A 25,186-nucleotide genomic window follows, 5' to 3' on the forward strand; every position below is an offset into this window, starting at 1 on the left:
CATCTTGAATAGGTTGACCTCTTAGGGTGGTCTTCAGGTGCTATCTGGATAGAATTATCATTGAAGGGAAGAAGTGCTTTTATTTTCACAGTGAACATCAAAGGTGAGTTTATTTTCTTTTGAAGTGCATACAAGTTTGACTGTCCAATAGTTTTCTATGCACTCTGTTGTGAGCATCTGTCTGAAATACAAATAAGGAGAATGTACTTTATCTACCTGAGGAATTTTAAATTTCCAAATGGGAGCTGGGAAGTGAGTGTGGACAGTATTTAGTATTTTGTTCAGTATTTTTACTTATCTTACAATGTAATGCTTTATAGTTTAGGGTTTATACATTTCTGTATGGAAATGGGAAAATAGGTGCTTTTGCACAATGTAACTATCAGTATGAAATAACTTTCAAGTGTGGACATACTGTAGCAAACACCTCTGCACTATTTATGTTAGCTAATCAGTGCAAGAGTCCCACAACTTGCATTACAATCATAGCTTGTTGAAAACCTCCACTATGATCTACTGTACCTCAGCATTTACAGTATGTTGAATAAATCATTGCAGTTCTGAAAATGTGGCTTTATTTATCTCAACTAATTAGAGACCAGAATGACAGATTATTTGTAAAATACAAATGTGGACAACTATAATGACCCTACGTCAAAACATTTGATCTGTATCATTGATAACTGAGTTTTAAAGCAATGTGATAGTGGAATTTTTATTGGACAATACAGGTAATTGAACGTAAGTAAAAAAAAAAAAACAACAAATCTATGAATACAGCTGTATACCTTACATTAACTGTCTCTGCAGCTGTAATTTAAGCATCTGTGTACCAAGGATGAAGGTAATCTCAAAGCGTTGTTCTGCAGCCTCTGCAGTAGCCTTTTGTTTAATGTGTGACTCTGAAGCTAAATAGCGATCAATTGTATTTTCTCCAGACACATTACAAGATGTACAAAACTATTACCTCCATCTGCATGTACAGTTTCTTTGGGAGGTATCTTGACAAGATCATCCGCCGAAATACACTTTGCTTTTTTTGCTTTGTCGTCCATTTCTGGTATTTTACCGCCAATGCTGAAAACTAGTTTTTAGCAACCTAAATCAAAACAATGCAGCACTGACTTTGTACAGCACAGGTCACAGAAAAGCCAGTACAGACACACCGACAGGCTGATTAAAACATCGTGGACACAACTTTAACCACTCTGGAGTATTTTTTTGTGAATGTTATTTGTCTAAGGACCTTTTTTTTTGCCTAAGTTTAATGCACACAGGACGGTGAAGGAATAAAAGCCTATCTACAGAAGAAAGATATGTACTTTGCGTCGCTTGTGTTGTGCAGTAGTTAATTTAAACATTCTCTCTGTACTTGTCTGGTATGCATTGCCCCCTAAAAGAGGTGAATTTCGCGGTGACCACTCAATTTCCCGATTTCCATGAAATCTCGATTTAGGTAGACACCTATTTATGAGATTACCAGTAGTAGGTGCAGTGGCAGACGGCTGACAAACTCATACAAGTTAACCTTAAGTGGATGTTTAATGAACACTATTACACAGTAATAATCAACACTCTTTATTGTATGTTGAGACAAACAGTCAATTCATTCAAAAACTTAAGACAGACTGCGATAATTATCCCACCTCTCCAACCCCCCAAAATGGAAATTGTATGATATCTGTTGCTTACTAAATTAGACAAATGCCAAAGCTCTTGAAACCCACATGTCAGTACTTTGAACGACTAAAGTTAAATAACTATTGGAGCATTTTGGGATCAAGAGGCTTTTTTGTTTCTTTTGATTAAAACAATTATTATACTATTCAAAAGGTGTGTGCAACATTGCATATATAGTTTTAATCAAATGTTTTCTTTAAAAGACCACATATTGGTGGCATTTATAAAAATACAATTTGTATTGTGTGTGTGTGTGTGTGTGTATATATATATATATATATATATATATATATATATATATATATATATATATATATATATATATATATATATATATATATATATATATATATTGCTAGCTGCTGTAGTAGATTTATCCTTTTAGGTCATCTCAATAGGAAAATCCAATAGGAAATTACAGGATATAAATACAAGCTCAACAGTCTTTTAGTGTTATCAGATTCCTATAAATATAGCAAATACAACAGTTGGTAATAAAAAAAAGAAAATACAGCACTACATTTTCAGAAAAGTTTTATCGGTTAATAATCAATATGAAGTATTAATAATCTATATAAAACCATTAACAAACCCTGGTGCTAAAAAGTGCTAAAAAGTCATTCAGTGTATAGACAAGCCCACTGCAAGCTAACAGATTACTGTGTTATGTCATCAACACTGATGTTTGCTACACAAACTTATTCATTACTAGCTTTTACAATTAAATTATGTTAAAGTTCAGTTTTGAGATTTATATACTTTTTAAAACATAGAATAATACACACCACATACAGTTTATAGGCATATTCTCATTCATAGTGTGTGTATATAGACATACACACTTCACTTCAGCAAGTACAGGGTTACTAGTGGCAATGTAAATAAAATAAGCAGTCCAATTTCTTTTTATCCAGTGGCAGTATACTGGATATTGTTTAAGCTGCTAACTGAGCAAAGACACATCATAAAAATAAAGTCCCAATGTTTTATAACTTAATAATACATACATTATTTTTCATTATTTATTGATATATGCAGGGCTCAGTAGACACTGTAAATGCATTTTGCCCTGTTGTCTTCAGAGCAGCAATCAAAATAATAACTGATATGAGTATATATGTATAACTGATAATATATATATATATCGATATTATTGATATATATATTATATATATATATATATATAATATATAATATATATATAATTATAGATATATCTATATATATCTATATATATAGATATATATTATATATAGAAAATTTAAATTGTGATCAATGGCTTATGACCCTTTGAATCAAGGGTTTGTATATACTGTACATTACAAATTGAATGAGATTATGTATCTCTACATACTACTAAGTGTTTTTGTTGAGTTTTATTTTGGATTTTTTCTGCAATATGTTATGAGGCTGGCATTTACACAAGAGGGTGCACCTGGAAGGTGGTGTTACTGCTTTTCAGGATTATCTGATGCAACCTCATGTATTTGAGAAGTACATATTTTGAAAATCCCCTACTCTAACTGCATATTTAATTTTCACACACACACAGAACTTGGCACCACCCAGAGACTGTGGCATAAGAAGGATGGGGGTGCTTTAAAATAAAAATAAAACAATAAATAAGAAGAATTCCCATATTATGGGTAATCACTTCCATCGTAGATTATGGGTTTTTCAATTGTCAAGTTGTAATGAACTTTCTTTGAGATGAATCTGTAAAAAAAAAAAATGTTATAGAAAAAAGTTAACAAATTAGAATATTAAAAAAGAACATTTGACGAGTGCATTTAATAAAAATACAAGGTCATTCATACATAGGTAATGACTGCTCTGGCAGATATTAATACATTATATACCAAATAAAAATTAAATACAATACTGTATACAGTAGTGTTCAGCTAGTTATTAAACATATTTTGTTTTTTTTTTGTGCTGCTAAGTTGCTTTTTTATACAATTGCTTAAATATGAATTATAAATAAACATAATTTAAAGTAAACACTAATAATCAAAACGACGATGTAACCAGCAGGCAGTATTATATACCTTGTATTTTTTAAAAGGACAAACCTGGAAAATGAGTTGTCGAATATGAGCATGTAGGAACCAGGATTCCTGACTTTCAGTTGACCTTGAATTGTTTCCTTGTGGGAATTGCATCGAGTCAAAGGAATTAAAACCTGTGAATGAATTAGACACAAACACTTTTGATTCCTGTGGTAATAAGGAGGCAGTGCTTCAGAAGTAGGAGACAGAGTTTCAAGCCCTGGGTCCAGTTATTCCATACACAGAATGCCACATTTCATCTCTGCTGTAACCAGTGCAAACAACACCAAATGTACAATATATTTCTGTAGTACCTGTTTTCTTTTGTGACATGCACATATTACATAATTTCAATTGGAGCCCTTTAAAACAACAAAAACCAATAGAAGGCCAAATACATTTCTGCATTGGAAGATAAGGACAAGCAAATCTCTCATTACGATTATGAACAACAAAGGTGCTAACAGGCGTTGTTTGCCTGATGCCACATGCTTTGCCACCTACATTGGGTTTTATCAGCATTGCGGACGTTCCTGGTTTCAGGACACCTCCTAAATCTCAAATGTACAGTAAATCACAGCTACCACACCTCAACCTTGAGTGGAAAACACTGTGATTTGCATCCTAAGCCAAGCAAACAAACAAAAAAAAGTTCCTATTATTCTACTTGTTTAGGTTTACACAACGGGGTATGCCTGACTTACAATGCAGAACTAATTATGCAACTGAGGTCATCAGCAACAGCCAATGCAAGAGCTGAGTGCTGTGTGTTGATGCAAACATGCCACCTTTGTGACTCACTTTTGAGCTACTCTGTTCTTTTGCTGTTATTGACTTGCTAAGCTTAACCTACAGTAATATTCATTACATCTTAGCTAGGTGCATTATTTTAAAACTCAATTATTGCAACTGACCAGAAAGAGAATATTTTATATAGGCTACATTCTGTATAATAATTACTTTTAACATTTAACTTCATAGGAACACACTATACTGTAATACACATAAGAACAGTGTGACAGGGTGCAAGCCTTGTTATATTGTTGTTCTTCCAGTCTGATAGGGATAATAGGGTTAATACTATCCCTGCCAAATACACATGTGTAGACTGTGGCTGAGACTTAATTGCTTAATTAACAATTGATCAAGCCCGGCCACAGGTGTATAAAAGGAACAGTCTCTCCACTTGAGTCGAACCCAGGGCAAGGAGCAGAGCACATCAACCAAACCAAAAGGAAGGACTACAATTTTCCTTTATATCCCACCGGCCAGAAAGCAGGTAACACCCAGAGACGATTACCTGCCATCCCAGCATCAGCAGCTGTGCCTGTCAGTGATTCCACTTGTTTCTATACTTGCTCTGTCTGGGGTCCATTAGATATAGTGTGCGATACTTAAAGACGCAGTACCCTTTATTTAATGAACAGCTTTTGTTGTTTTTTTGTTTGTAAATAAATATGCAGAAGAGTGCTTAAACTGCCACATTTCGCCTCTGCCTGATATGTTTACAGCTGTTAAAGGCTGCACCACAACACTGCCCGTTCACATTGGTGTTAGTGCCCCTAGCAGTTAGAAGTAGGTGTTAGTGCCCCTAGCAGTTAAAAGTATTGAAAGAGAACACACACACACACACACACACACACACACATATATAGGGCGTCTACTTTTTGGGTTTTATTTTTGATCACGTGATGTCCCTTTAAACATACTTTGAGCCGATTTGCTTTCTTAATCAAACACTAATTACCAAAGGAAGTTGTTGCTTTTTAACCTCATATGTTGATTAAGTTCACAAATAATGTGCATTGATCTCACCTGCATTTCATTCTGGCTCAAATCGCCGAATTCAGCTTATTCATTTCCACTGTGTTCCACTGTATATCATGTATTATGCATTTCTTTACTTGAAGTATTATGGATTTTCCTGTGTTTACTGCATCTTGTAAAGCGCTTTGTGATGGTGTTCCACTATGAAAGGCACTACCGTGCCGAGAAAGTTTGTGAACCCCTTAGGATTTTCACATATTTCAAACCTAAAATGTTATTAGATCTTAATCTAAGTCCTAATAATAGATAGAAATAACCTAACTAAACAAATGACACAAAAACATGATACTTTTTCAACATTTATTTATCCACAAATGATTCAACATTCAATATCCATGTGTGAAAAAGTATGTTAACCTTTAGATTCAGTAACTGGTGGCACTCCCTTGAGCAGCAGTGACTTCAACTAAGCGTTTCCTGTAACTGTTGGCCAGTCTCTCACATTGGTTTTGAGGAATTTTGGCCCATTCCTCCTTACAGAACTGCTTCAACTTGGTGACATTTGAGGGCATCCTTGCACAGACAGCTCGCTTCAGGTCCCACAACATTTCGATGGGATTTAGGTCCGGACTTTAGGACTAGGCCATTCTAAAACGTGGAATTTCTTCTTCTGCAGCCATTCTTTTCTAGGTCTGCTTGTATGTTTAGGATCATTGTCTTGCTGCATGACCCACTTTCGATTCAGCTTCAGCTTAAGGACGGATGGCCTGACATTCTCCTCTAGAATATTCTGATACAATGCAGAATTCATGGTTGTGTCAATGATGGCAAGCCGTCCAGGTCCTGAGGTAGCAAAGCAGCCCCAAACCATTACACTCCCACCACCATGCTTGACGGTTGGGATGAGGTTCTTCTGTTCGACTGCAGTGTTTGGTTTTCGCCAAACATAACGTTTCTCATTGAGGCCAAAAAGTTCTACCTTTGACTCGTCTTTCTAGAGAACATGGCTCCAGAAGTTTTGTGGATCATCTATGTGCTCTTTAATGAACTTCAGACAGGCAGCAATGTTCTTTTTAGAGAACGGTGGTTTCTTCCTGGCTGTCCTCCCATGAACACCATTTTTGTTCAGTCTTTTTCTGATAGTTGAGTCATGAACACTCACGTTAGCCAAGGCGATAGTGGCCTGCAGATCCTTGGATGTTACTCTGGGGTTCTTTGTGACTTCCTTGATGATTTACCGATTTGTTCTTGGAGAGATTTTGGTAGGATGACCGCTCCTGGGTAGAGTGACTGTGGCCTTGAACTTTCTCTATTTGTAGAGTATCTGTCTGACAGCGGATTGGTGGGGCCCCAAATCCTTAGAAATTGTTTTGTAACCCTTTCTAGACTGATGAGCATCAATAACTGTTTTTCTGAGGTCCTCAGAGATTTATTTTGATCGTGGCATGACGTGTTTCCACACACCTGAATGGTGAAGACCAAACTCACAAAGTTTCTGATCTTTATATAGGGTGGGGCCTCTCATACTCACCCCTGAACATCTACCTAATTATTTAAACACCTGATTCTAATTATCCCCTTAATTGAGCTGATAAAACCAGGGGTTCACTTACTTTTTCACATACCCTGAATATTAATTACTCATTGTTTGACTAATTCATACATCATTTTGTTTCAAAAGACATGGAATTGGTTACTATAAACCCTATCGGATATTTAAGAAAATACTGGTTTTGATTCAAGAAGGCTATCATGGTAAGCCTATAGAATTTCCATAATTATCATTGGGGTTCACAAACTTTTTCTTGGCACTGTATATGAAATAAAGATTGACTGATTGCGTTAGTTTCTAGTAGTGCGTCGCTAATTTAAACAATTTGGTATTCAGTTAAGGCTCAGCAACTATTAATTAATGTTTAAAGTGATGGAGAGAGATGGAAAATAAAAACTGAAAACTAGATAAATAAACAATAATAGATTCATCACCCCTCTTCGACTGGTTCCTGGAAAACAGCTCCCCAGAAGAAGAAATCCCTCAAGAATAATATACCTTCTTACAAAGAGAACAATGAATGAAGTATTAAAGGTTAACTTTATACCAAAAATATGTTTTATATCCTATTATTTCTATTCTAAATGATTTGCTAGTGTTTTATTTCTGCTTTGATCATTATTTGCCATGTTTACCAACTGTTCAAGTAAACACTGTGTGGGGAAATGACAGGGGAAGCATATTAGCATTGCAAAGTGCAACATTAATATTCTTCCCTACTTTTAGAAAGCATTCTTATTAGCAATTACATAATTTTGGGTGCACTGAATGTCGCTAACAATAACAGAAATCCATGGATCCTTTATCTTTCATTTAGCTCCAGGTCTAAGGCAGGGTCTAGTCCAAAGAGTGAAACTGGTTCAAAACTCTCAGGGTAGGATGCTAGTTTTAAAATACTGTTAAAAAATGTCATCTACTTTGTTTTTGAGGTTAAAGAGGTTAAATGAGATGTGCTGCCTGTTGAGATTAATTACACCACATACACTTCTCTGTCACGAAAGGAAGTCGCCTTTTGAAGCATGTCAACAACATGTACCTTACAGCAAGATCCCACATACACGTCATTGGCCCTATACAAGGAATATATTTATAGACGTTCTGTTGTGTAAAATTTTACCCAACCATAGCTTTGAAACTGAGGCGTTTAAATTGTGTCATTGTTTTTCCTGTTTGCTTGTCTGACACTCTAACCACTTCTCTGCTTGCAAATGTTAAAGCTTGAATACAGACACAACTCTTACTTCATTATTACTGGAAGTCATTTAGTCCAAAGTGTTTTAAATTAAAATATGTACTACTTTTCAATCCCTTAAGGGGATGTTTAATAATGATGCTACTAATAGTAATACCAATAAATTAGGGATGTGATTTTGTCATGGCGGTCTTGGAACCCATGAGGTTTGACTTTTGCTTCCACTCAGCATGAAAATGGGAAAAGAGCTGTTGAATTGGTTTAGTGCAAAGTTAAAGCAGTGAGCAAATGTCAAATAAAGGTAAATACTTCCACAGAACTTAACTTGTCAAAATTAAGTTTTAAGCAACTAGCAGAGCAATATCCCAAACAATTTCCTGTCAACAGTGTAAGTGCAGAACAATCATTCCAATCTTTTCATGTACACCGTGTCATACCAAAACCACAGCTGTGTTTAAATAGACATTAATGAAAAGGATATTAGGCAATTCTCAATTTACATGTATTTAAAAAAAACTCAATTTCAGTGTTCAGATCATTTTTCTTACATTGGACAAGGAAAAGGTAAAAACCGAAAAGGTAAGTATATTCCTGTTACAGCTGTTCTTTAAAAGGTATTGTTAAATAAAAATCTAGGTTTACTTTTGACTAGAAGCATGTGTTAAAAGAAAACATATTTCATACATGTTAAATACATTAAATATATGTTTACTTTGCACAAATACTAAAATACTGTTATATTGCATATTACATGAATAAATATGTTCACTAAGCAGATAGGACCCCTTGAAGGATAGCACCTCCTTCACCATGATGGGCCATTGGTTAACTTCTGGCCCAGTAGGATTACTAAACTATCAACAACACTTCCTAGCATTTCTGGACAATGCTGGTAATTTGCAATTCTAAAATTAGCAAATTACCTGTGTATTGTCCTGAGGTTAGTTTGTGTTTTAAAAATGTAAGGAATTCTAGTGTCAAGTACAATAGTACAGCCCTACCTTTTGCCAACACTGGGACCACGTAAATTTTCAGATCATTTGCTTAAATTCACAGGTTCTGTTTCAATATGCAAGCTAACCTGTATGTCCCTGTGACAGAGAGTGAATTAATCCGAGTCAACAATCTCCCTCCCGACCTGTGAGAGCACTGGGTAACAGGAACAGTGTGCCCCGTACTGGACGGTGTGGCAGTTCATTCGGAAACTGGCCATCCAGGAAGGGGGCAGACCCACAAGACTAGAAGTCATCACCTTAAGGCGATGTGTCAGTCACGGATTGGAGGATACGCGATTGGCCGCACCACCGAAAGAGGGCATGACTGAGGGTATTTAGTGGAAGTGGCCAAGCTATCTGTTCCTTCGTTGTGGTTACTGTAAGGATCTGTTTAGGAAACAGAAGTGATTAACTTTCGTGGGTATTTCGTGCTTTGTTTGTTTGATTGTGCTATGTGTTTGTCTTTTGTCACTGTTAGACGGTTAACACAAACCAGGAGCTGCCGCTACCAGCTAGCACCAAAACCCAGACTACACTGCACCACAAACTGTTGTCTTTCACCCCACCTGCACCCAAGCACTCACTGTCTGGAGAAGTGACCGTGTCTGTGCTTGGTGTTAAAAAGTGTCATATTATTTTGTGACTGAAACCCTTATTTTGCACAGAGTGATACAAATGGCTGTGTAGAGCCTGTGCTTATTATTTAAGTGTTGTTGACATGGAACCCAGCCAAATAAAGGAGCTGTTTTACTGAATTTTCACTGTCTTGTGTGTGTTACTCCTGAGCACTGCACCAACTACACCTGCACATTGCAACCCGCTTTTCCACTGTCCTGTAGACACCTAAGTTTTTGCAGGAAAGGACGACATTTTGAACATTAAATTCCATGATATAATAACAAAACGCCTGAACCTGCTTACCTTTGACTGTTCTAAGGGGCTTTCTGACGACTCTTGGTACACAATGCTGAATGAGATACTTTTCGGCTCAGAAGAAAAAACCCAACTAATGGTGGGGCCAGATTCCTCAACAGCAATAGGGATGACGCTGTAGCAGCTAGACTTAATGAACAGTTCTCTACTACCATCTCCAAACTGTGCAATCTGTTCAATATTCAGGGGGACCCGTAACCTGCAAACAAAGAGAACAAACTGAAAATACATCATTTATGATGATGATGATGATGTTGAAGGAGTAAAATCACTTTTGTGACATTCAACAACACAGTCAATAGATAGAACTAACTGGACTAGCACTAATACAACAAATGTACTTCCAAATTAATGTAAACAGTTCACAACATACATGTTATATTTCTTATCTATGCATCTATTTTACAATGCATGTATGTTTTTTTCAAAGTTTTGGAAGGGCAACTTCTCGAACTCTATAGAGCTTTTTTTCTTTAATTTCTAAAAATGTAATTAATAAATCGTGACATTAATCACTGCTTCCAAACCCGAAAAACTGCCCTTGCAATATATTTTTGCTATTCCTGCTCTAGCAATGCTGTCCAAATAGAACAGTGAACTGTCTATAGAACAGTGCTGTATGATATATATATATATATATATATATATATATATATATATATATATATATATATATATATATTTAGAGTGACCAATTATAATTTTATTTATTTCCCTCCCATTTGGAATGTCCAATTATGTTTTTTTCTCCTCACAGTAGCGCATCCCCACACAGCACTGATGTTCTGAGGGTGTGTGAGCATCCTCCAATCTCACAAGTCTAACGCCAGAATCACTTTTATGCCGAGCAATGCAGAGCACAGACTGGCCCTGCCTCTTATCCACTCTGAATGTGCTCGGTTTCTGGCCAGTAATGTCTGCTGAGAAGCAATCCCTTCCGGTTTCCCATCCCCCACCTGGGAGAGTCAGAGCCAATGTGACGCCCTCCCTCGGGGTCCCCAGCAAAGTTTGGCCTCTATGCACAGCCTTGACGTGAACTGGCGCTGCCAAGCTGTGTGACCCACCCTGTGCTCCCAGAAGCAGCGCGGTAACTGGATGAGCCACTTGGGGTACCCTGAATTTTAAGATTGTTTATCACACATCATGGGTCATACAGTATATCAACCGGGGAGCGTTTGCCAGGAGAAAAATAATGTATGTACACTGAAGCTTATCCAGTTCATGCTCTCTCCAGCAACAATGCTGGTTTTCTGTTCTCACAATACACCACTCACTTCAAACAGAGCATCAGCATTGTTGCAGGAGGGACTATGAACTGCACGCACTGCAGTTATGTTTTTCAAAGTCAAAGTTGAAAAAAAGTAATTCCCTACTTCATCTATGATGTACGAATAAAAAAAAATTATATATAAAAACAATCAGGATAATGCTGCAAACTGCCATCTCGACAATCCATAGTAAAGACAGTCTTGTAAACTGTGCTGGTGGGTAATTCTGCAAACCTACAAAAGCTAAAAACTCCCACAGGAAACTGTGATAAATTCTGAAACCTCTTAATAAAATTAATCATTACCAGAATCATTGCGGTCAGACAAATTTATATAGGATTTCCATTATTTGTCATGACTTATAGGCAAAACTGTGCCAAAAACAATGCCCACCAAAATTATAAATTTGATCAGATACCATCTTCTATTCTCTGAATATGGTATATTATGCAAACCATAATTATAGTAGAGTCAGAGTCATTTTTGTTTAATGATTTGGTTAAAATCTTTATGGTCACTTTGACTATACACGTAGAAGTAACCCCAGAACAGTTATAGTTCCAGTTTCCAGTATTTTATATCTGTTTCAAATTAATAAGGGTTAGACCGTTTCCTTGTTTACATATTAGGATTTTTTTGTTTTAATTGATCATCTACGTAAGGGCACTATGGGAATATAACCAAGGAGATATGTTAAGTGACATACAATAAGTACCACACAATACCTTTAAAGGCACCTTTACCAGGTAAATAGTTGTAAAACAGTGAGGCTGTTAGGGCACCACGCCTTTCCTATTTTAAAGTTGAGTTCCTACTAAAGATGTTCTGGATCAACAAAGTCAACAAAGTCAACCCCAATTACTCTTTCACACAGACCAATAGGAAAATTTGAAAACTGAGACTAAAGACATTTTTCACATACTGAGTAGTGGGTGTTTTTAAATTCATTCATGTAATCCCAGACAGACTCGATGATGTTGAGATCAGGGCTCTGTGGGGGCCATACCATCACTTCCAGGACTCCTTGTTCTTCTTTACGCTGAAGATAGTTCTTAATGACTTTCGCTGTATGTTTGGGGTCGTTGTCATGCTGCAGAATAAATCTGGGGCCAATCAGATGCCTCCCTGATGGTATTGCATGATGGATAAGTATCTGCCTGTACTTCTCAGCATTGAGGAGACCATTAATTCTGACCAAATCCCCAACACCATTTGCAGAAATGCAGCCCCAAACTTGCTTCACTGTTGCCTGCAGACACTCATTCGTGTACCAGTCTCCAGCCCTTCGGTTAACAAACTGCCTTCTGCTACAGCCAAATATTTCTAATTTTGACTCATCAGTCCAGAGCACCTGCTGCCATTTTTCTGCACCCCAGTTCCTGTGTTTTTTGTATAGTTGAGTCGCTTGGCCTTGTTTCCACGTCGGAGGTATGGCTTTTTGGCCGCAAGTCTTCCATGAAGGCCACTTCTGACCAGACTTCTCCGAACAGTAGATAGGTGTACCAGGGTGCCTCTGTTTTCTGCCAATTCTGAGCTGATGACATTGCTGGACATCTTCCGATTGTGAAGGGAAGTAAGCATGATGTGTTTTTCATCTGCTGCAGTAAGTTTCCTTGGCCGTCCACTGCGTCTACGGTCCTCAACATTGCCCTTTTCTTTGTGCTTCTTCAAAAGAGCTTGGACAGCACATCTGGAAACCCCTGTCTGCCTTGAAATTTCTGCCTGGGAGAGACCTTGCTGATGCAGTATAACTACCTTGTGTCTTGTTGCTGTGCTCAGTCTTGCCATGGTGTATGACTTTTGACAGTAAACTGTCTTCAGCAACCTCACCTTGTTAGCTGAGTTTGGTTGTTTTATTCCTCCTACACAGCTCTTTCTGTTTCAATTAATGATTGTGTTTCAACCTACATATTGATGATCATTAGCACCTGTTTGGTATAATTGTTTAATCATGCCTACAAAATCCCTGACTTTGTGCAAGTGTACCTAGAAGAACTGATGCTGTTTTGAAGGCAAAGGGTGGTCACACCAAATATAGATTTGATATAGATTTTTCTTCTGTTCACTCACTTTGCATTTAGTTAATTGATAAATATAATTTATTAACATGTCAATTTTTGAAAGCATTCTTACTTTACAGCATTTTCTCACACCTGCCTAAAACCTTTGCACAGTACTGTATGTGTGTGTGTATGTGTGTATGTGTGTATATATATATATATATATATATATATATATAGATAGATAGTTCTGTTTGATATTTTATTTTTAAAACACAAAACTCAGAATCAATTATTGTAAGGTGACATTGGTTTTATTTTGGGAAATATTTTTAAGAAAAATAAAAAACTGAAATATCTTGCTTGCATAAGTATTCAACCCCTGTGCTGTGGAAGCTCCCAGTTTGCACAGATGAAAGAAATTGCCCTAACGAGGACACAATTACCTTACCATTGGCCTCCACCTGTGAACCATTAAAGTTGCTGTCACATTTTCTGGATAAAAACCCCACTGTTGAAGGATCATTGGTAAGGCTGTGAGAGAGGCCAACAATCACTTTGAAGGAGCTACAGAGTTCAGTGGGAGTGGAGTAATGGTGCACCAGTCAACCATATCAAGAGCTCTGCATAACACTGGCCTGTATGGGAGGGTGGCAAGAAAGAAGCTGTTACTCAAAAAGTACCATCTGAAAGCACGTCTGGAGTTTGCCAGAAAGCGTGAGAGTGACCCAGCTGCGATGTGGGAAAAGGTTTTGTGGTCAGATGAGACCAAGATAGAGCTTTTTGGCCAAAACTCAAAGTGCTATGTGTGGCGCAAACCTAACACTGCCCATGCCTCAAGACACACCATCCCTACAGTGAAGTATGGTGGTGGCAGCATCATGCTGTGGGGATGCTTCTCATCAGGAAGGAAGGAAGAATGGATGGAGCAAAATACAGGAAAATACTGCAAGAGAATCTGATTCAGTCCGCTAAAAAACTGAAGCTTGGGAGGAAATTCACCTTTCAGCAGGACAATGATCCCAAGCACAAGGCCAAAGCAACATTGGAGTGGCTCAAGAACAAAAAGGTGAATGTCCTACAGTGGCCCAGTCAAAGTCCTGATCTCAATCCCATTGAGAATCTGTGGCACTATTTGAAAATTGCGGTCCACAAGCGTCGTCCAACCAACCTGAACAACCTGGAGCAAATCTGCCAAGAAGAATGGGCCAAAATCACTCCGACACTGTGTGCAAAGCTGGTACATACTTACCCCAAAAGACTTAAAGCTGTTATTGCAGCGAAAGGTGGCTCTACCAAATATTAATGTGTGGGGGTTGAATACTTATGCAAGCAAGATATTTCAGTTTTTTATTTTTCTTAAAAATATTTCCCAACATAAAACCAATGACCAAAACATTGGAGGTATTTATAGGTGTTTGACGGCATGACAACTACTTGTTATTGTTTATATTCAAATCCATGATTTATTCTTACATGATGTAATGGTGTTCTATATGTGACATCATTTTTACTTATATCTTTAAATCTATATTAATTCTAATTAACATTATTTTACATAAACTTATATTTATATTATCATGCAATGCTGGCTCTGAGGATCAGCCTTGATATGGTCTCCCCAGCGCATCAGCATGCACAACTTTTGAATTAATTTTGTTTATTTATTTATTTTTAACTTTTATATATTTATTGGAATTAATTAGTTCATTCTTTTCTGTTGAGTCCCGCTGGCATAATTGTGTTCAGTCTATTTATCCATTTACTTTCTTTTATTCTTCTATATGTCGCATTGTCTAATTTTAGCTGTTCTAATACTACAAACTTTACATCATTTATGTCATGTCCTTGACTGGTGAAGTGCTGTACTATTGGTTCATTCATTTTTTTTTTTCTAATTAATGAAAGGTGGTTCTGAATTATTTTATATAAAGTTGTTCCAGTCTCTCCAACATATTTTATTTCATCACATTTTCTTAGTAAGATTTATGTTGAGCAGGGCTGGCCCAAATCAGGCCTGATTGTTAACCAAAGTATTCAAACAGCTGACCCTAATTATCCCTTTTAATTGGGTTGAGTTAACTATGGGGGGCAATAACTCTTTTTCACACCTGAAGATTAGCTTGCACACCAAACAAATGAAAGAAGCACCAAACTTTGGTGTAATTTTTTTCTCTCAGACTCCCTCTATATACTACTACAACCCACAAAAAGATCTGACGAAATTCAATGTGAAAAATGTGCAAAAATGCAGAAAATCAGACGGGGAAAATACTTTCATTGCACTGTGTGTGTGTGTGTGTGTGTGTGTGTGTGTGTGTGTGTGTGTGTGTGTGTGGTGTATATATATATATATATATATATATATATATATATATATATATATATATACATCATATATATACATACACACACACACACACATATATATATATATATATATTAAATGTATGAAAACTGAACGATTAAATGCTTTACTCATGTTATCAGTTGAAAAAGATGATGGATGACATTCCTGACTTTAATAATAAAGCCATCAAAAAATCTGCCACGATAAGACATAGCAGAGCAAACTTTTTGCATCGCTCCAACAAGGAGGCTTGTGGACCCCACTTGCGTCTCGCCACCGGAGTCACCCGAAACGTTTGGCCCCCAGCTGCCACTGCAGATACCTATATACACATTTAAAAAAACTGCTGCAGTGGGGATGTTAGAAATCTAAAGATCACATACCATACTTTAAAACAAACAAACCAATGGTTTTAAATATTTCTGTAAAATAATGTATTCAAATTGAGGATCAGAACGTATGAATAAAACACATACATATTAAAAAATCACAATTTGTTTAATCATGAAAATACCAATTTGATCATTGATTGTACAAAGTATTTATGTGGTGTATGTGAATAGAGGGCCACCTAGTGGACAGAAAGGCAAGGTAAATACAGCAAATCACGGCAATGTGCACTGTGCTTTTAATGTATTGGAGAATTGTTATAACAATCTGAAATTGTGTGTGTGTTTACAACTACCGTTATGAAGGTGTATATATATGTATGTGTATATATATATTAAAATCAATCAATTGTTCACAAGTAATAGAGTCATAAGCTTTGGCAAACCATTTAAATAAGAAATCATATAAAGACAATATATATGCTGCTATCGCTTATGCATATAATTAGTTACGATTAGTTGAACTTGGACTATTCCTAATAGAATGATTATTATTATAGAAATTCAATTAACATGAATGTCCTGCTAATGCAAATCTTTTTGGAGCCCTCCCAGGAAAGAATAACATGAAAGGCCCTAGTTTGAACACCTGCGTGTAAAGGATATTTGGCAACTGTATTAACTTGCACCCACATTAGCACCTCTGTACTGCATTTTAGTGCTGTTTGGGGGCTACAGATCCTATGATGCACTTTGAGCTCACTCAAAACGTGCACTACCTTTGCAGATGAAAGTGGAGGTGTTGAAAGCAGTGGATAATGCACCACTGTACAAGAAAAAGAAAGATGTTGCTACAGATTTCAACATTCCAACAAACACTTTCTCAACCATTCTGAAAAAAAACCAGAATACAATAATACAGGTTTACGAACAGCAAACTGGATGCAAGTCCTCAATGTTTCTGATTTGCTCAATACCCTGATCTAGAGGATGCCTTGCTTTTGTGGCTTAAAAAGCAGACTGGGACATGCAGGTTTCAAATGCAGTTCATTTGCAATGTACATTTTAAAAAGTTTGATTACAGCTGTATTTTCAAAAAAACGCACAGTACTTTTAAATGTATAATATTTTTAATATTATATATAATATATATAGATAGATAGTTCTGTTTGATATTTTATTTTTAAAACACTGAAACTCAGAATCAATTACTGTAAGGTGACATTGGTTTTATTTTGGGAAATATTTTTAAGAAAAATAAAAAACTGAAATATCTTGCTTGCATAAGTATTCAACCCCTGTGCTGTGGAAGCTCCCAGTTTGCATCGACGAAAGAAATTGCTCCAACGAGGACACAATTACCTTACCATTGGCCTCCACCTGTGAACCATTAAAGTTGCTGTCACATTTTCTGGATAAAAACCCCACTGTTGAAGGATCATTGGTAAGGCTGTGAGAGAGGCCAACAATCACTTTGAAGGAGCTACAGAGTTCAGTGGCTGGGAGTGTGCACCAGTCAACCATATCAAGAGCTCTGCATAACACTGGCCTGTATGGGAGGGTGGCAAGAAAGAAGCCGTTACTCAAAAAGTACCATCTGAAAGCACGTCTGGAGTTTGCCAGAAAGCGTGAGAGTGACCCAGCTGCGATGTGGGAAAAGGTTTTGTGGTCAGATGAGACCAAGACAGAGTTTTTTGGCCAAAACTCAAAGTGCTATGTGTGGCGCAAACCTAACACTGCCCATGCCTCAAGACACACCATCCCTACCCTGAAGTATGGAAGTGGCAGCATCATGCTGTGGGGATGCTTCTCATCAGGAAGGAAGGAAGAATGGATGGAGCAAAATATAGGAAAATACTGCAAGAGAATCTGCTTCAGTCCTCTAAAAAACTGAAGCTTGGGAGGAAATTCACCTTTCAGCAGGACAATGATCCCAAGCACAAGGCCAAAGCAACATTGGAGTGGCTCAAGAACAAAAAGGTGAATGTCCTACAGTGGCCCAGTCAAAGTCCTGATCTCAATCCCATTGAGAATCTGTGGCACTATTTGAAAATTGCTGTCCACAAGCGTCGTCCAACCAACCTGAACAACCTGGAGCAAATCTGCCAAGAAGAATGGGCCAAAATCACTCCGACACTGTGTGCAAAGCTGGTACATACTTACCCCAAAAGACTTAAAGCTGTTATTGCAGCGAAAGGTGGCTCTACCAAATATTTATGTGTGGGGTTGAATACTTATGCAAGCAAGATATTTCAGTTTTTTATTTTTCTTAAAAATATTTCCCAACATAAAACCAATGACCAAAACATTGGAGGTATTTATAGGTGTTTGACGGCATGACAACTACTTGTTATTGTTTATATTCAAATCCATGATTTATTCTTACATGATGTAATGGTGTTCTATATATTGTGACATCACTTTTACTTATATCTTTAAATCTATATTAATTCTAATTAACATTATTTTACATGAACTTATATTTATATTATCATGCAATGCTGGCAATGATCAGCCTTGATATGGTCTCCCCAGCGCATCAGCATGCACAACTTTTGAATTAATTTTGTTTATTTAATTATTTTTAACTTTTATATATTTATTGGAATTAATTAGTTCATTCTTTTCTGTTGAGTCCTGCTGGCATAATTGTGTTCAGTCTATTTATCCATTTACTTTCTTTTATTCTTCTATATGTCGCATTGTCTAATTTTAGCTGTTCTAATACTACAAACTTTACATCATTTATGTCATGTCCTTGACTGGTGAAGTGCTATACTATTGGTTCATTCATTTTTTTATTTCTAATTAATGAAAGGTGGTTCTGAATTCTTTTATATAAAGTTGTTCCAGTCTCTCCAACATATTTTATTTCATCACATTTTCTTAGTAAGATTTATATTGGGCAGGGCTGGCCCAAATCAGGCCTGATTGTTAACCAAAGTATTCAAACAGCTGACCCTAATTATCCCTTTAATTGGGTTGAGTTAACTATGGGGGGCAATAACTTTTTTCACACCTGAAGATTAGCTTGCACACCAAACAAATGAAAGAAGCACCAAACTTTGGTGTAATTTTTTCTCTCAGACTCCCTCTATATACTACTACAACCCACAAAAAGATCTGACGAAATTCAATGTGAAAAATGTGCAAAAATGCAGAAAATCAGACGGGGAAAATACTTTCATTGCACTGTGTGTGTGTGTGTGTGTGTGTGTGTGTGTGTGTGTGTGTGTGTGTGTGTATATATATATATATATATATATATATATATATATATATATATATATATATATATATATTATACATACACACACACATATACATATATATATATATATATATATATAATGTATGAAAACTGAACGATTAAATGCTTTACTCATGTTATCAGTTGAAAAAGATGATGGATGACATTCCTGACTTTAATAATAAAGCCATCAAAAAATCTGCCACGATAAGACATAGCAGAGCAAACTTTTTGCATCGCTCCAACAAGGAGGCTTGTGGACCCCACTTGCGTCTCGCCACCGGAGTCACCCGAAACGTTTGGCCCCCAGCTGCCACTGCAGATACCTATATACACATTTAAAAAAACTGCTGCAGTGGGGATGTTAGAAATCTAAAGATCACATACCATACTTTAAAACAAACAAACCAATGGTTTTAAATATTTCTGTAAAATAATGTATTCAAATTGAGGATCAGAACGTATGAATAAAACACATACATATTAAAAAATCACAATTTGTTTAATCATGAAAATACCAATTTGATCATTGATTGTACAAAGTATTTATGTGGTGTATGTGAATAGAGGGCCACCTAGTGGACAGAAAGGCAAGGTAAATACAGCAAATCACGGCAATGTGCACTGTGCTTTTAATGTATTGGAGAATTGTTATAACAATCTGAAATTGTGTGTGTGTTTACAACTACCGTTATGAAGGTGTATATATATGTATGTGTATATATATATTAAAATCAATCAATTGTTCACAAGTAATAGAGTCATAAGCTTTGGCAAACCATTTAAATAAGAAATCATATAAAGACAATATATATGCTGCTATCGCTTATGCATATAATTAGTTACGATTAGTTGAACTTGGACTATTCCTAATAGAATGATTATTATCATAGAAATTCAATTAACATGAATGTCCTGCTAATGCAAATCTTTTTGGAGCCCTCCCAGGAAAGAATAACATGAAAGGCCCTAGTTTGAACACCTGCGTGTAAAGGATATTTGGCAACTGTATTAACTTGCACCCACATTAGCACCTCTGTACTGCATTTTAGTGCTGTTTGGGGGCTACAGATCCTATGATGCACTTTGAGCTCACTCAAAACGTGCACTACCTTTGCAGATGAAAGTGGAGGTGTTGAAAGCAGTGGATAATGCACCACTGTACAAGAAAAAGAAAGATGTTGCTACAGATTTCAACATTCCAACAAACACTTTCTCAACCATTCTGAAAAAAAACCAGAATACAATAATACAGGTTTACGAACAGCAAACTGGATGCAAGTCCTCAATGTTTCTGATTTGCTCAATACCCTGATCTTGAGGATGCCTTGCTTTTGTGGCTTAAAAATGCAGACTGGGACATGCAGGTTTCAAATGCAGTTCATTTGCAATGTACATTTTAAAAAGTTTGATTACAGCTGTATTTTCAAAAAAACGCACAGTACTTTTAAATGTATAATATTTTTAATATTATATATAATATATATAGATAGATAGTTCTGTTTGATATTTTATTTTTAAACACTGAAACTCAGAATCAATTATTGTAAGGTGACATTGGTTTTATGTTGGGAAATATTTTTAAGAAAAATAAAAAACTGAAATATCTTGCTTGCATAAGTATTCAACCCCTGTGCTGTGGAAGCTCCCAGTTTGCACCGATGAAAGAAATTGCTCTAACGAGGACACAATTACCTTACCATTGGCCTCCACCTGTGAACCATTAAAGTTGCTGTCACATTTTCTGGATAAAAACCCCACTGTTGAAGGATCATTGGTAAGGCTGTGAGAGAGGCCAACAATCACTTTGAAGGAGCTACAGAGTTCAGTGGCTGGGAGTGGAGTAATGCACCAGTCAACCATATCAAGAGCTCTGCATAACACTGGCCTGTATGGGAGGGTGGCAAGAAAGAAGCAGTTACTCAAAATACCATCTGAAAGCACGTCTGGAGTTTGCCAGAAAGCGTGAGAGTGACCCAGCTGCGATGTGGGAAAAGGTTTTGTGGTCAGATGAGACCAAGACAGAGTTTTTTGGCCAAAACTCAAAGTGCTATGTGTGGCGCAAACCTAACACTGCCCACGCCTCAAGACACACCATCCCTACCCTACAGTGAAGTATGGTGGTGGCAGCATCATGCTGTGGGGATGCTTCTCATCAGGAAGGAAGGAAGAATGGATGGAGTAAAATACAGGAAAATACTGCAAGAGAATCTGCTTCAGTCCGGTAAAAAACTGAAGCTTGGGAGGAAATTCACCTTTCAGCAGGACAATGATCCCAAGCACAAGGCCAAAGCAACATTGGAGTGGCTCAAGAACAAAAAGGTGAATGTCCTACAGTGGCCCAGTCAAAGTCCTGATCTCAATCCCATTGAGAATCTGTGGCACTATTTGAAAATTGCTGTCCACAAGCGTCGTCCAACCAACCTGAACAACCTGGAGCAAATCCGCCAAGAAGAATGGGCCAAAATCACTCCGACACTGTGTGCAAAGCTGGTACATACTTACCCCAAAAGACTTAAAGCTTTTATTGCAGCGAAAGGTGGCTCTACCAAATATTAATGTGTGGGGTTGAATACTTATGCAAGCAAGATATTTCAGTTTTTTATTTTTCTTAAAAATATTTCCCAACATAAAACCAATGACCAAAACATTGGAGGTATTTATAGGTGTTGACGGCATGACAACTACTTGTTATTGTTTATATTCAAATCCATGATTTATTCTTACATGATGTAATGGTGTTCTATATATGTGACATCACTTTTACTTATATCTTTAAATCTATATTAATTCTAATTAACATTATTTTACATGAACTTATATTTATATTATTATGAAATGCTGGCAATGATCAGCCTTGATATGGTCTCCCCAGCGCATCAGCATGCACAACTTTTGAATTAATTTTGTTTATTTAATTATTTTTAACTTTTATATATTTATTGTAATTAATTAGTTCATTCTTTTCTGTTGAGTCCTGCTGGCAAAATTGTGTTCAGTCTATTTATCCATTTACTTTCTTTTATTCTTCTATATGTCGCATTATCTAATTTTAGCTGTTCTAATACTACAAACTTTACATCATTTATGTCATGTCCTTGACTGGTGAAGTGCTATACTATTGGTTCATTCATTTTTTTATTTCTAATTAATGAAAGGGGGTTCTGAATTCTTTTATATAAAGTTGTTCCAGTCTCTCCAACATATTTTATTTCATCACATTTTCTTAGTAAGATTTATGTTGAGCAGGGCTGGCCCAAATCAGGCCTGATTGTTAATCAAAGTATTCAAACAGCTGACCCTAATTATCCCTTTAATTGGGTTGAGTTAACTATGGGGGGCAATAACTCTTTTTCACACCTGAAGATTAGCTTGCACACCAAACAAATGAAAGAAGCACCAAACTTCTGAGTAATTTTTTCTCTCAGACTCCCTCTATATACTACTACAACCCACAAAAAGATCTGACCAAATTCAATGTGAAAAATGTGCAAAAATGCAGAAAATCAGACGGGGAAAATACTTTTTCATTGCACTGTGTGTGTGTGTGTGTGTGTGTGTGTGTGTGTGTGTGTGTGTGTGTGTGTGTGTGTGTATATATATATATATATATATATATATATATATATATATATACATACACACACACACACACACACACATATATATATATATATATATATATATGAAAACTGAACGATTAAATGCTTTACTCATGTTATCAGTTGAAAAAGATGATGGATGACATTCCTGACTTTAATAATAAAGCCATCAAAAAATCTGCCACGATAAGACATAGCAGAGCAAACTTTTTGCATCGCTCCAACAAGGAGGCTTGTGGACCCCACTTGCGTCTCGCCACCGGAGTCACCCGAAACGTTTGGCCCCCAGCTGCCACTGCAGATACCTATATACACATTTAAAAAAACTGCTGCAGTGGGGATGTTAGAAATCTAAAGATCACATACCATACTTTAAAACAAACAAACCAATGGTTTTAAATATTTCTGTAAAATAATGTATTCAAATTGAGGATCAGAACGTATGAATAAAACACATACATATTAAAAAATCACAATTTGTTTAATCATGAAAATACCAATTTGATCATTGATTGTACAAAGTATTTATGTGGTGTATGTGAATAGAGGGCCACCTAGTGGACAGAAAGGCAAGGTAAATACAGCAAATCACGGCAATGTGCACTGTGCTTTTAATGTATTGGAGAATTGTTATAACAATCTGAAATTGTGTGTGTGTTTACAACTACCGTTATGAAGGTGTATATATATGTATGTGTATATATATATTAAAATCAATCAATTGTTCACAAGTAATAGAGTCATAAGCTTTGGCAAACCATTTAAATAAGAAATCATATAAAGACAATATATATGCTGCTATCGCTTATGCATATAATTAGTTACGATTAGTTGAACTTGGACTATTCCTAATAGAATGATTATTATCATAGAAATTCAATTAACATGAATGTCCTGCTAATGCAAATCTTTTTGGAGCCCTCCCAGGAAAGAATAACATGAAAGGCCCTAGTTTGAACACCTGCGTGTAAAGGATATTTGGCAACTGTATTAACTTGCACCCACATTAGCACCTCTGTACTGCATTTTAGTGCTGTTTGGGGGCTACAGATCCTATGATGCACTTTGAGCTCACTCAAAACGTGCACTACCTTTGCAGATGAAAGTGGAGGTGTTGAAAGCAGTGGATAATGCACCACTGTACAAGAAAAAGAAAGATGTTGCTACAGATTTCAACATTCCAACAAACACTTTCTCAACCATTCTGAAAAAAAACCAGAATACAATAATACAGGTTTACGAACAGCAAACTGGATGCAAGTCCTCAATGTTTCTGATTTGCTCAATACCCTGATCTAGAGGATGCCTTGCTTTTGTGGCTTAAAAAGCAGACTGGGACATGCAGGTTTCAAATGCAGTTCATTTGCAATGTACATTTTAAAAAGTTTGATTACAGCTGTATTTTCAAAAAAACGCACAGTACTTTTAAATGTATAATATTTTTAATATTATATATAATATATATAGATAGATAGTTCTGTTTGATATTTTATTTTTAAACACAAACTCAGAATCAATTACTGTAAGGTGACATTGGTTTTATGTTGGGAAATATTTTTAAGAAAAATAAAAAACTGAAATATCTTGCTTGCATAAGTATTCAACCCCTGTGCTGTGGAAGCTCCCAGTTTGCATCGATGAAAGAAATTGCCCTAACGAGGACACAATTACCTTACCATTGGCCTCCACCTGTGAACCATTAAAGTTGCTGTCACATTTTCTGGATAAAAACCCCACTGTTGAAGGATCATTGGTAAGGCTGTGAGAGAGGCCAACAATCACTTTGAAGGAGCTACAGAGTTCAGTGGCTGGGAGTGGAGTGCACCAGTCAACCATATCAAGAGCTCTGCATAACACTGGCCTGTATGGGAGGGTGGCAAGAAAGAAGCCGTTACTCAAAAAGTACCACCTGAAAGCACGTCTGGAGTTTGCCAGAAAGCGTGAGAGTGACCCAGCTGCGATGTGGGAAAAGGTTTTGTGGTCAGATGAGACCAAGACAGAGTTTTTTGGCCAAAACTCAAAGTGCTATGTGTGGCGCAAACCTAACACTGCCCACGCCTCAAGACACACCATCCCTACCCTACAGTGAAGTATGGAAGTGGCAGCATCATGCTGTGGGGATGCTTCTCATCAGGAAGGAAGGAAGAATGGATGGAGCAAAATATAGGAAAATACTGCAAGAGAATCTGCTTCAGTCCTCTAAAAAACTGAAGCTTGGGA

The 25,186-nt window shown here is 36.6% G+C and overlaps 1 protein-coding gene across 2 annotated transcripts in view; it reads right to left on the reverse strand.

Moving 5' to 3' along the window:
• Positions 1–2,952: 2,952 nt before the first annotated feature.
• Positions 2,953–25,186, reverse strand: part of LOC121313081 (FYVE and coiled-coil domain-containing protein 1-like) — an 85,110-nt gene continuing 62,876 nt past the window's right edge. For both annotated transcript variants that reach the window (XM_041245227.1, XM_041245226.1), the window contains 3 exons: positions 10,156–10,366; positions 3,753–3,862; positions 2,953–3,396 (listed from right to left, as the gene is read on the reverse strand). In XM_041245227.1, coding sequence (XP_041101161.1) covers positions 3,321–3,396; positions 3,753–3,862; positions 10,156–10,366 — 397 coding nt within the window. In that variant the 3' untranslated portion in view covers positions 2,953–3,320. The remainder of the gene's footprint in view (positions 3,397–3,752; positions 3,863–10,155; positions 10,367–25,186) is intronic.

Source organism: Polyodon spathula, chromosome 3, assembly GCF_017654505.1.
Source record: "Polyodon spathula isolate WHYD16114869_AA chromosome 3, ASM1765450v1, whole genome shotgun sequence".
In the NCBI taxonomy this organism is placed as follows: Eukaryota; Metazoa; Chordata; class Actinopteri; order Acipenseriformes; family Polyodontidae; genus Polyodon; species Polyodon spathula.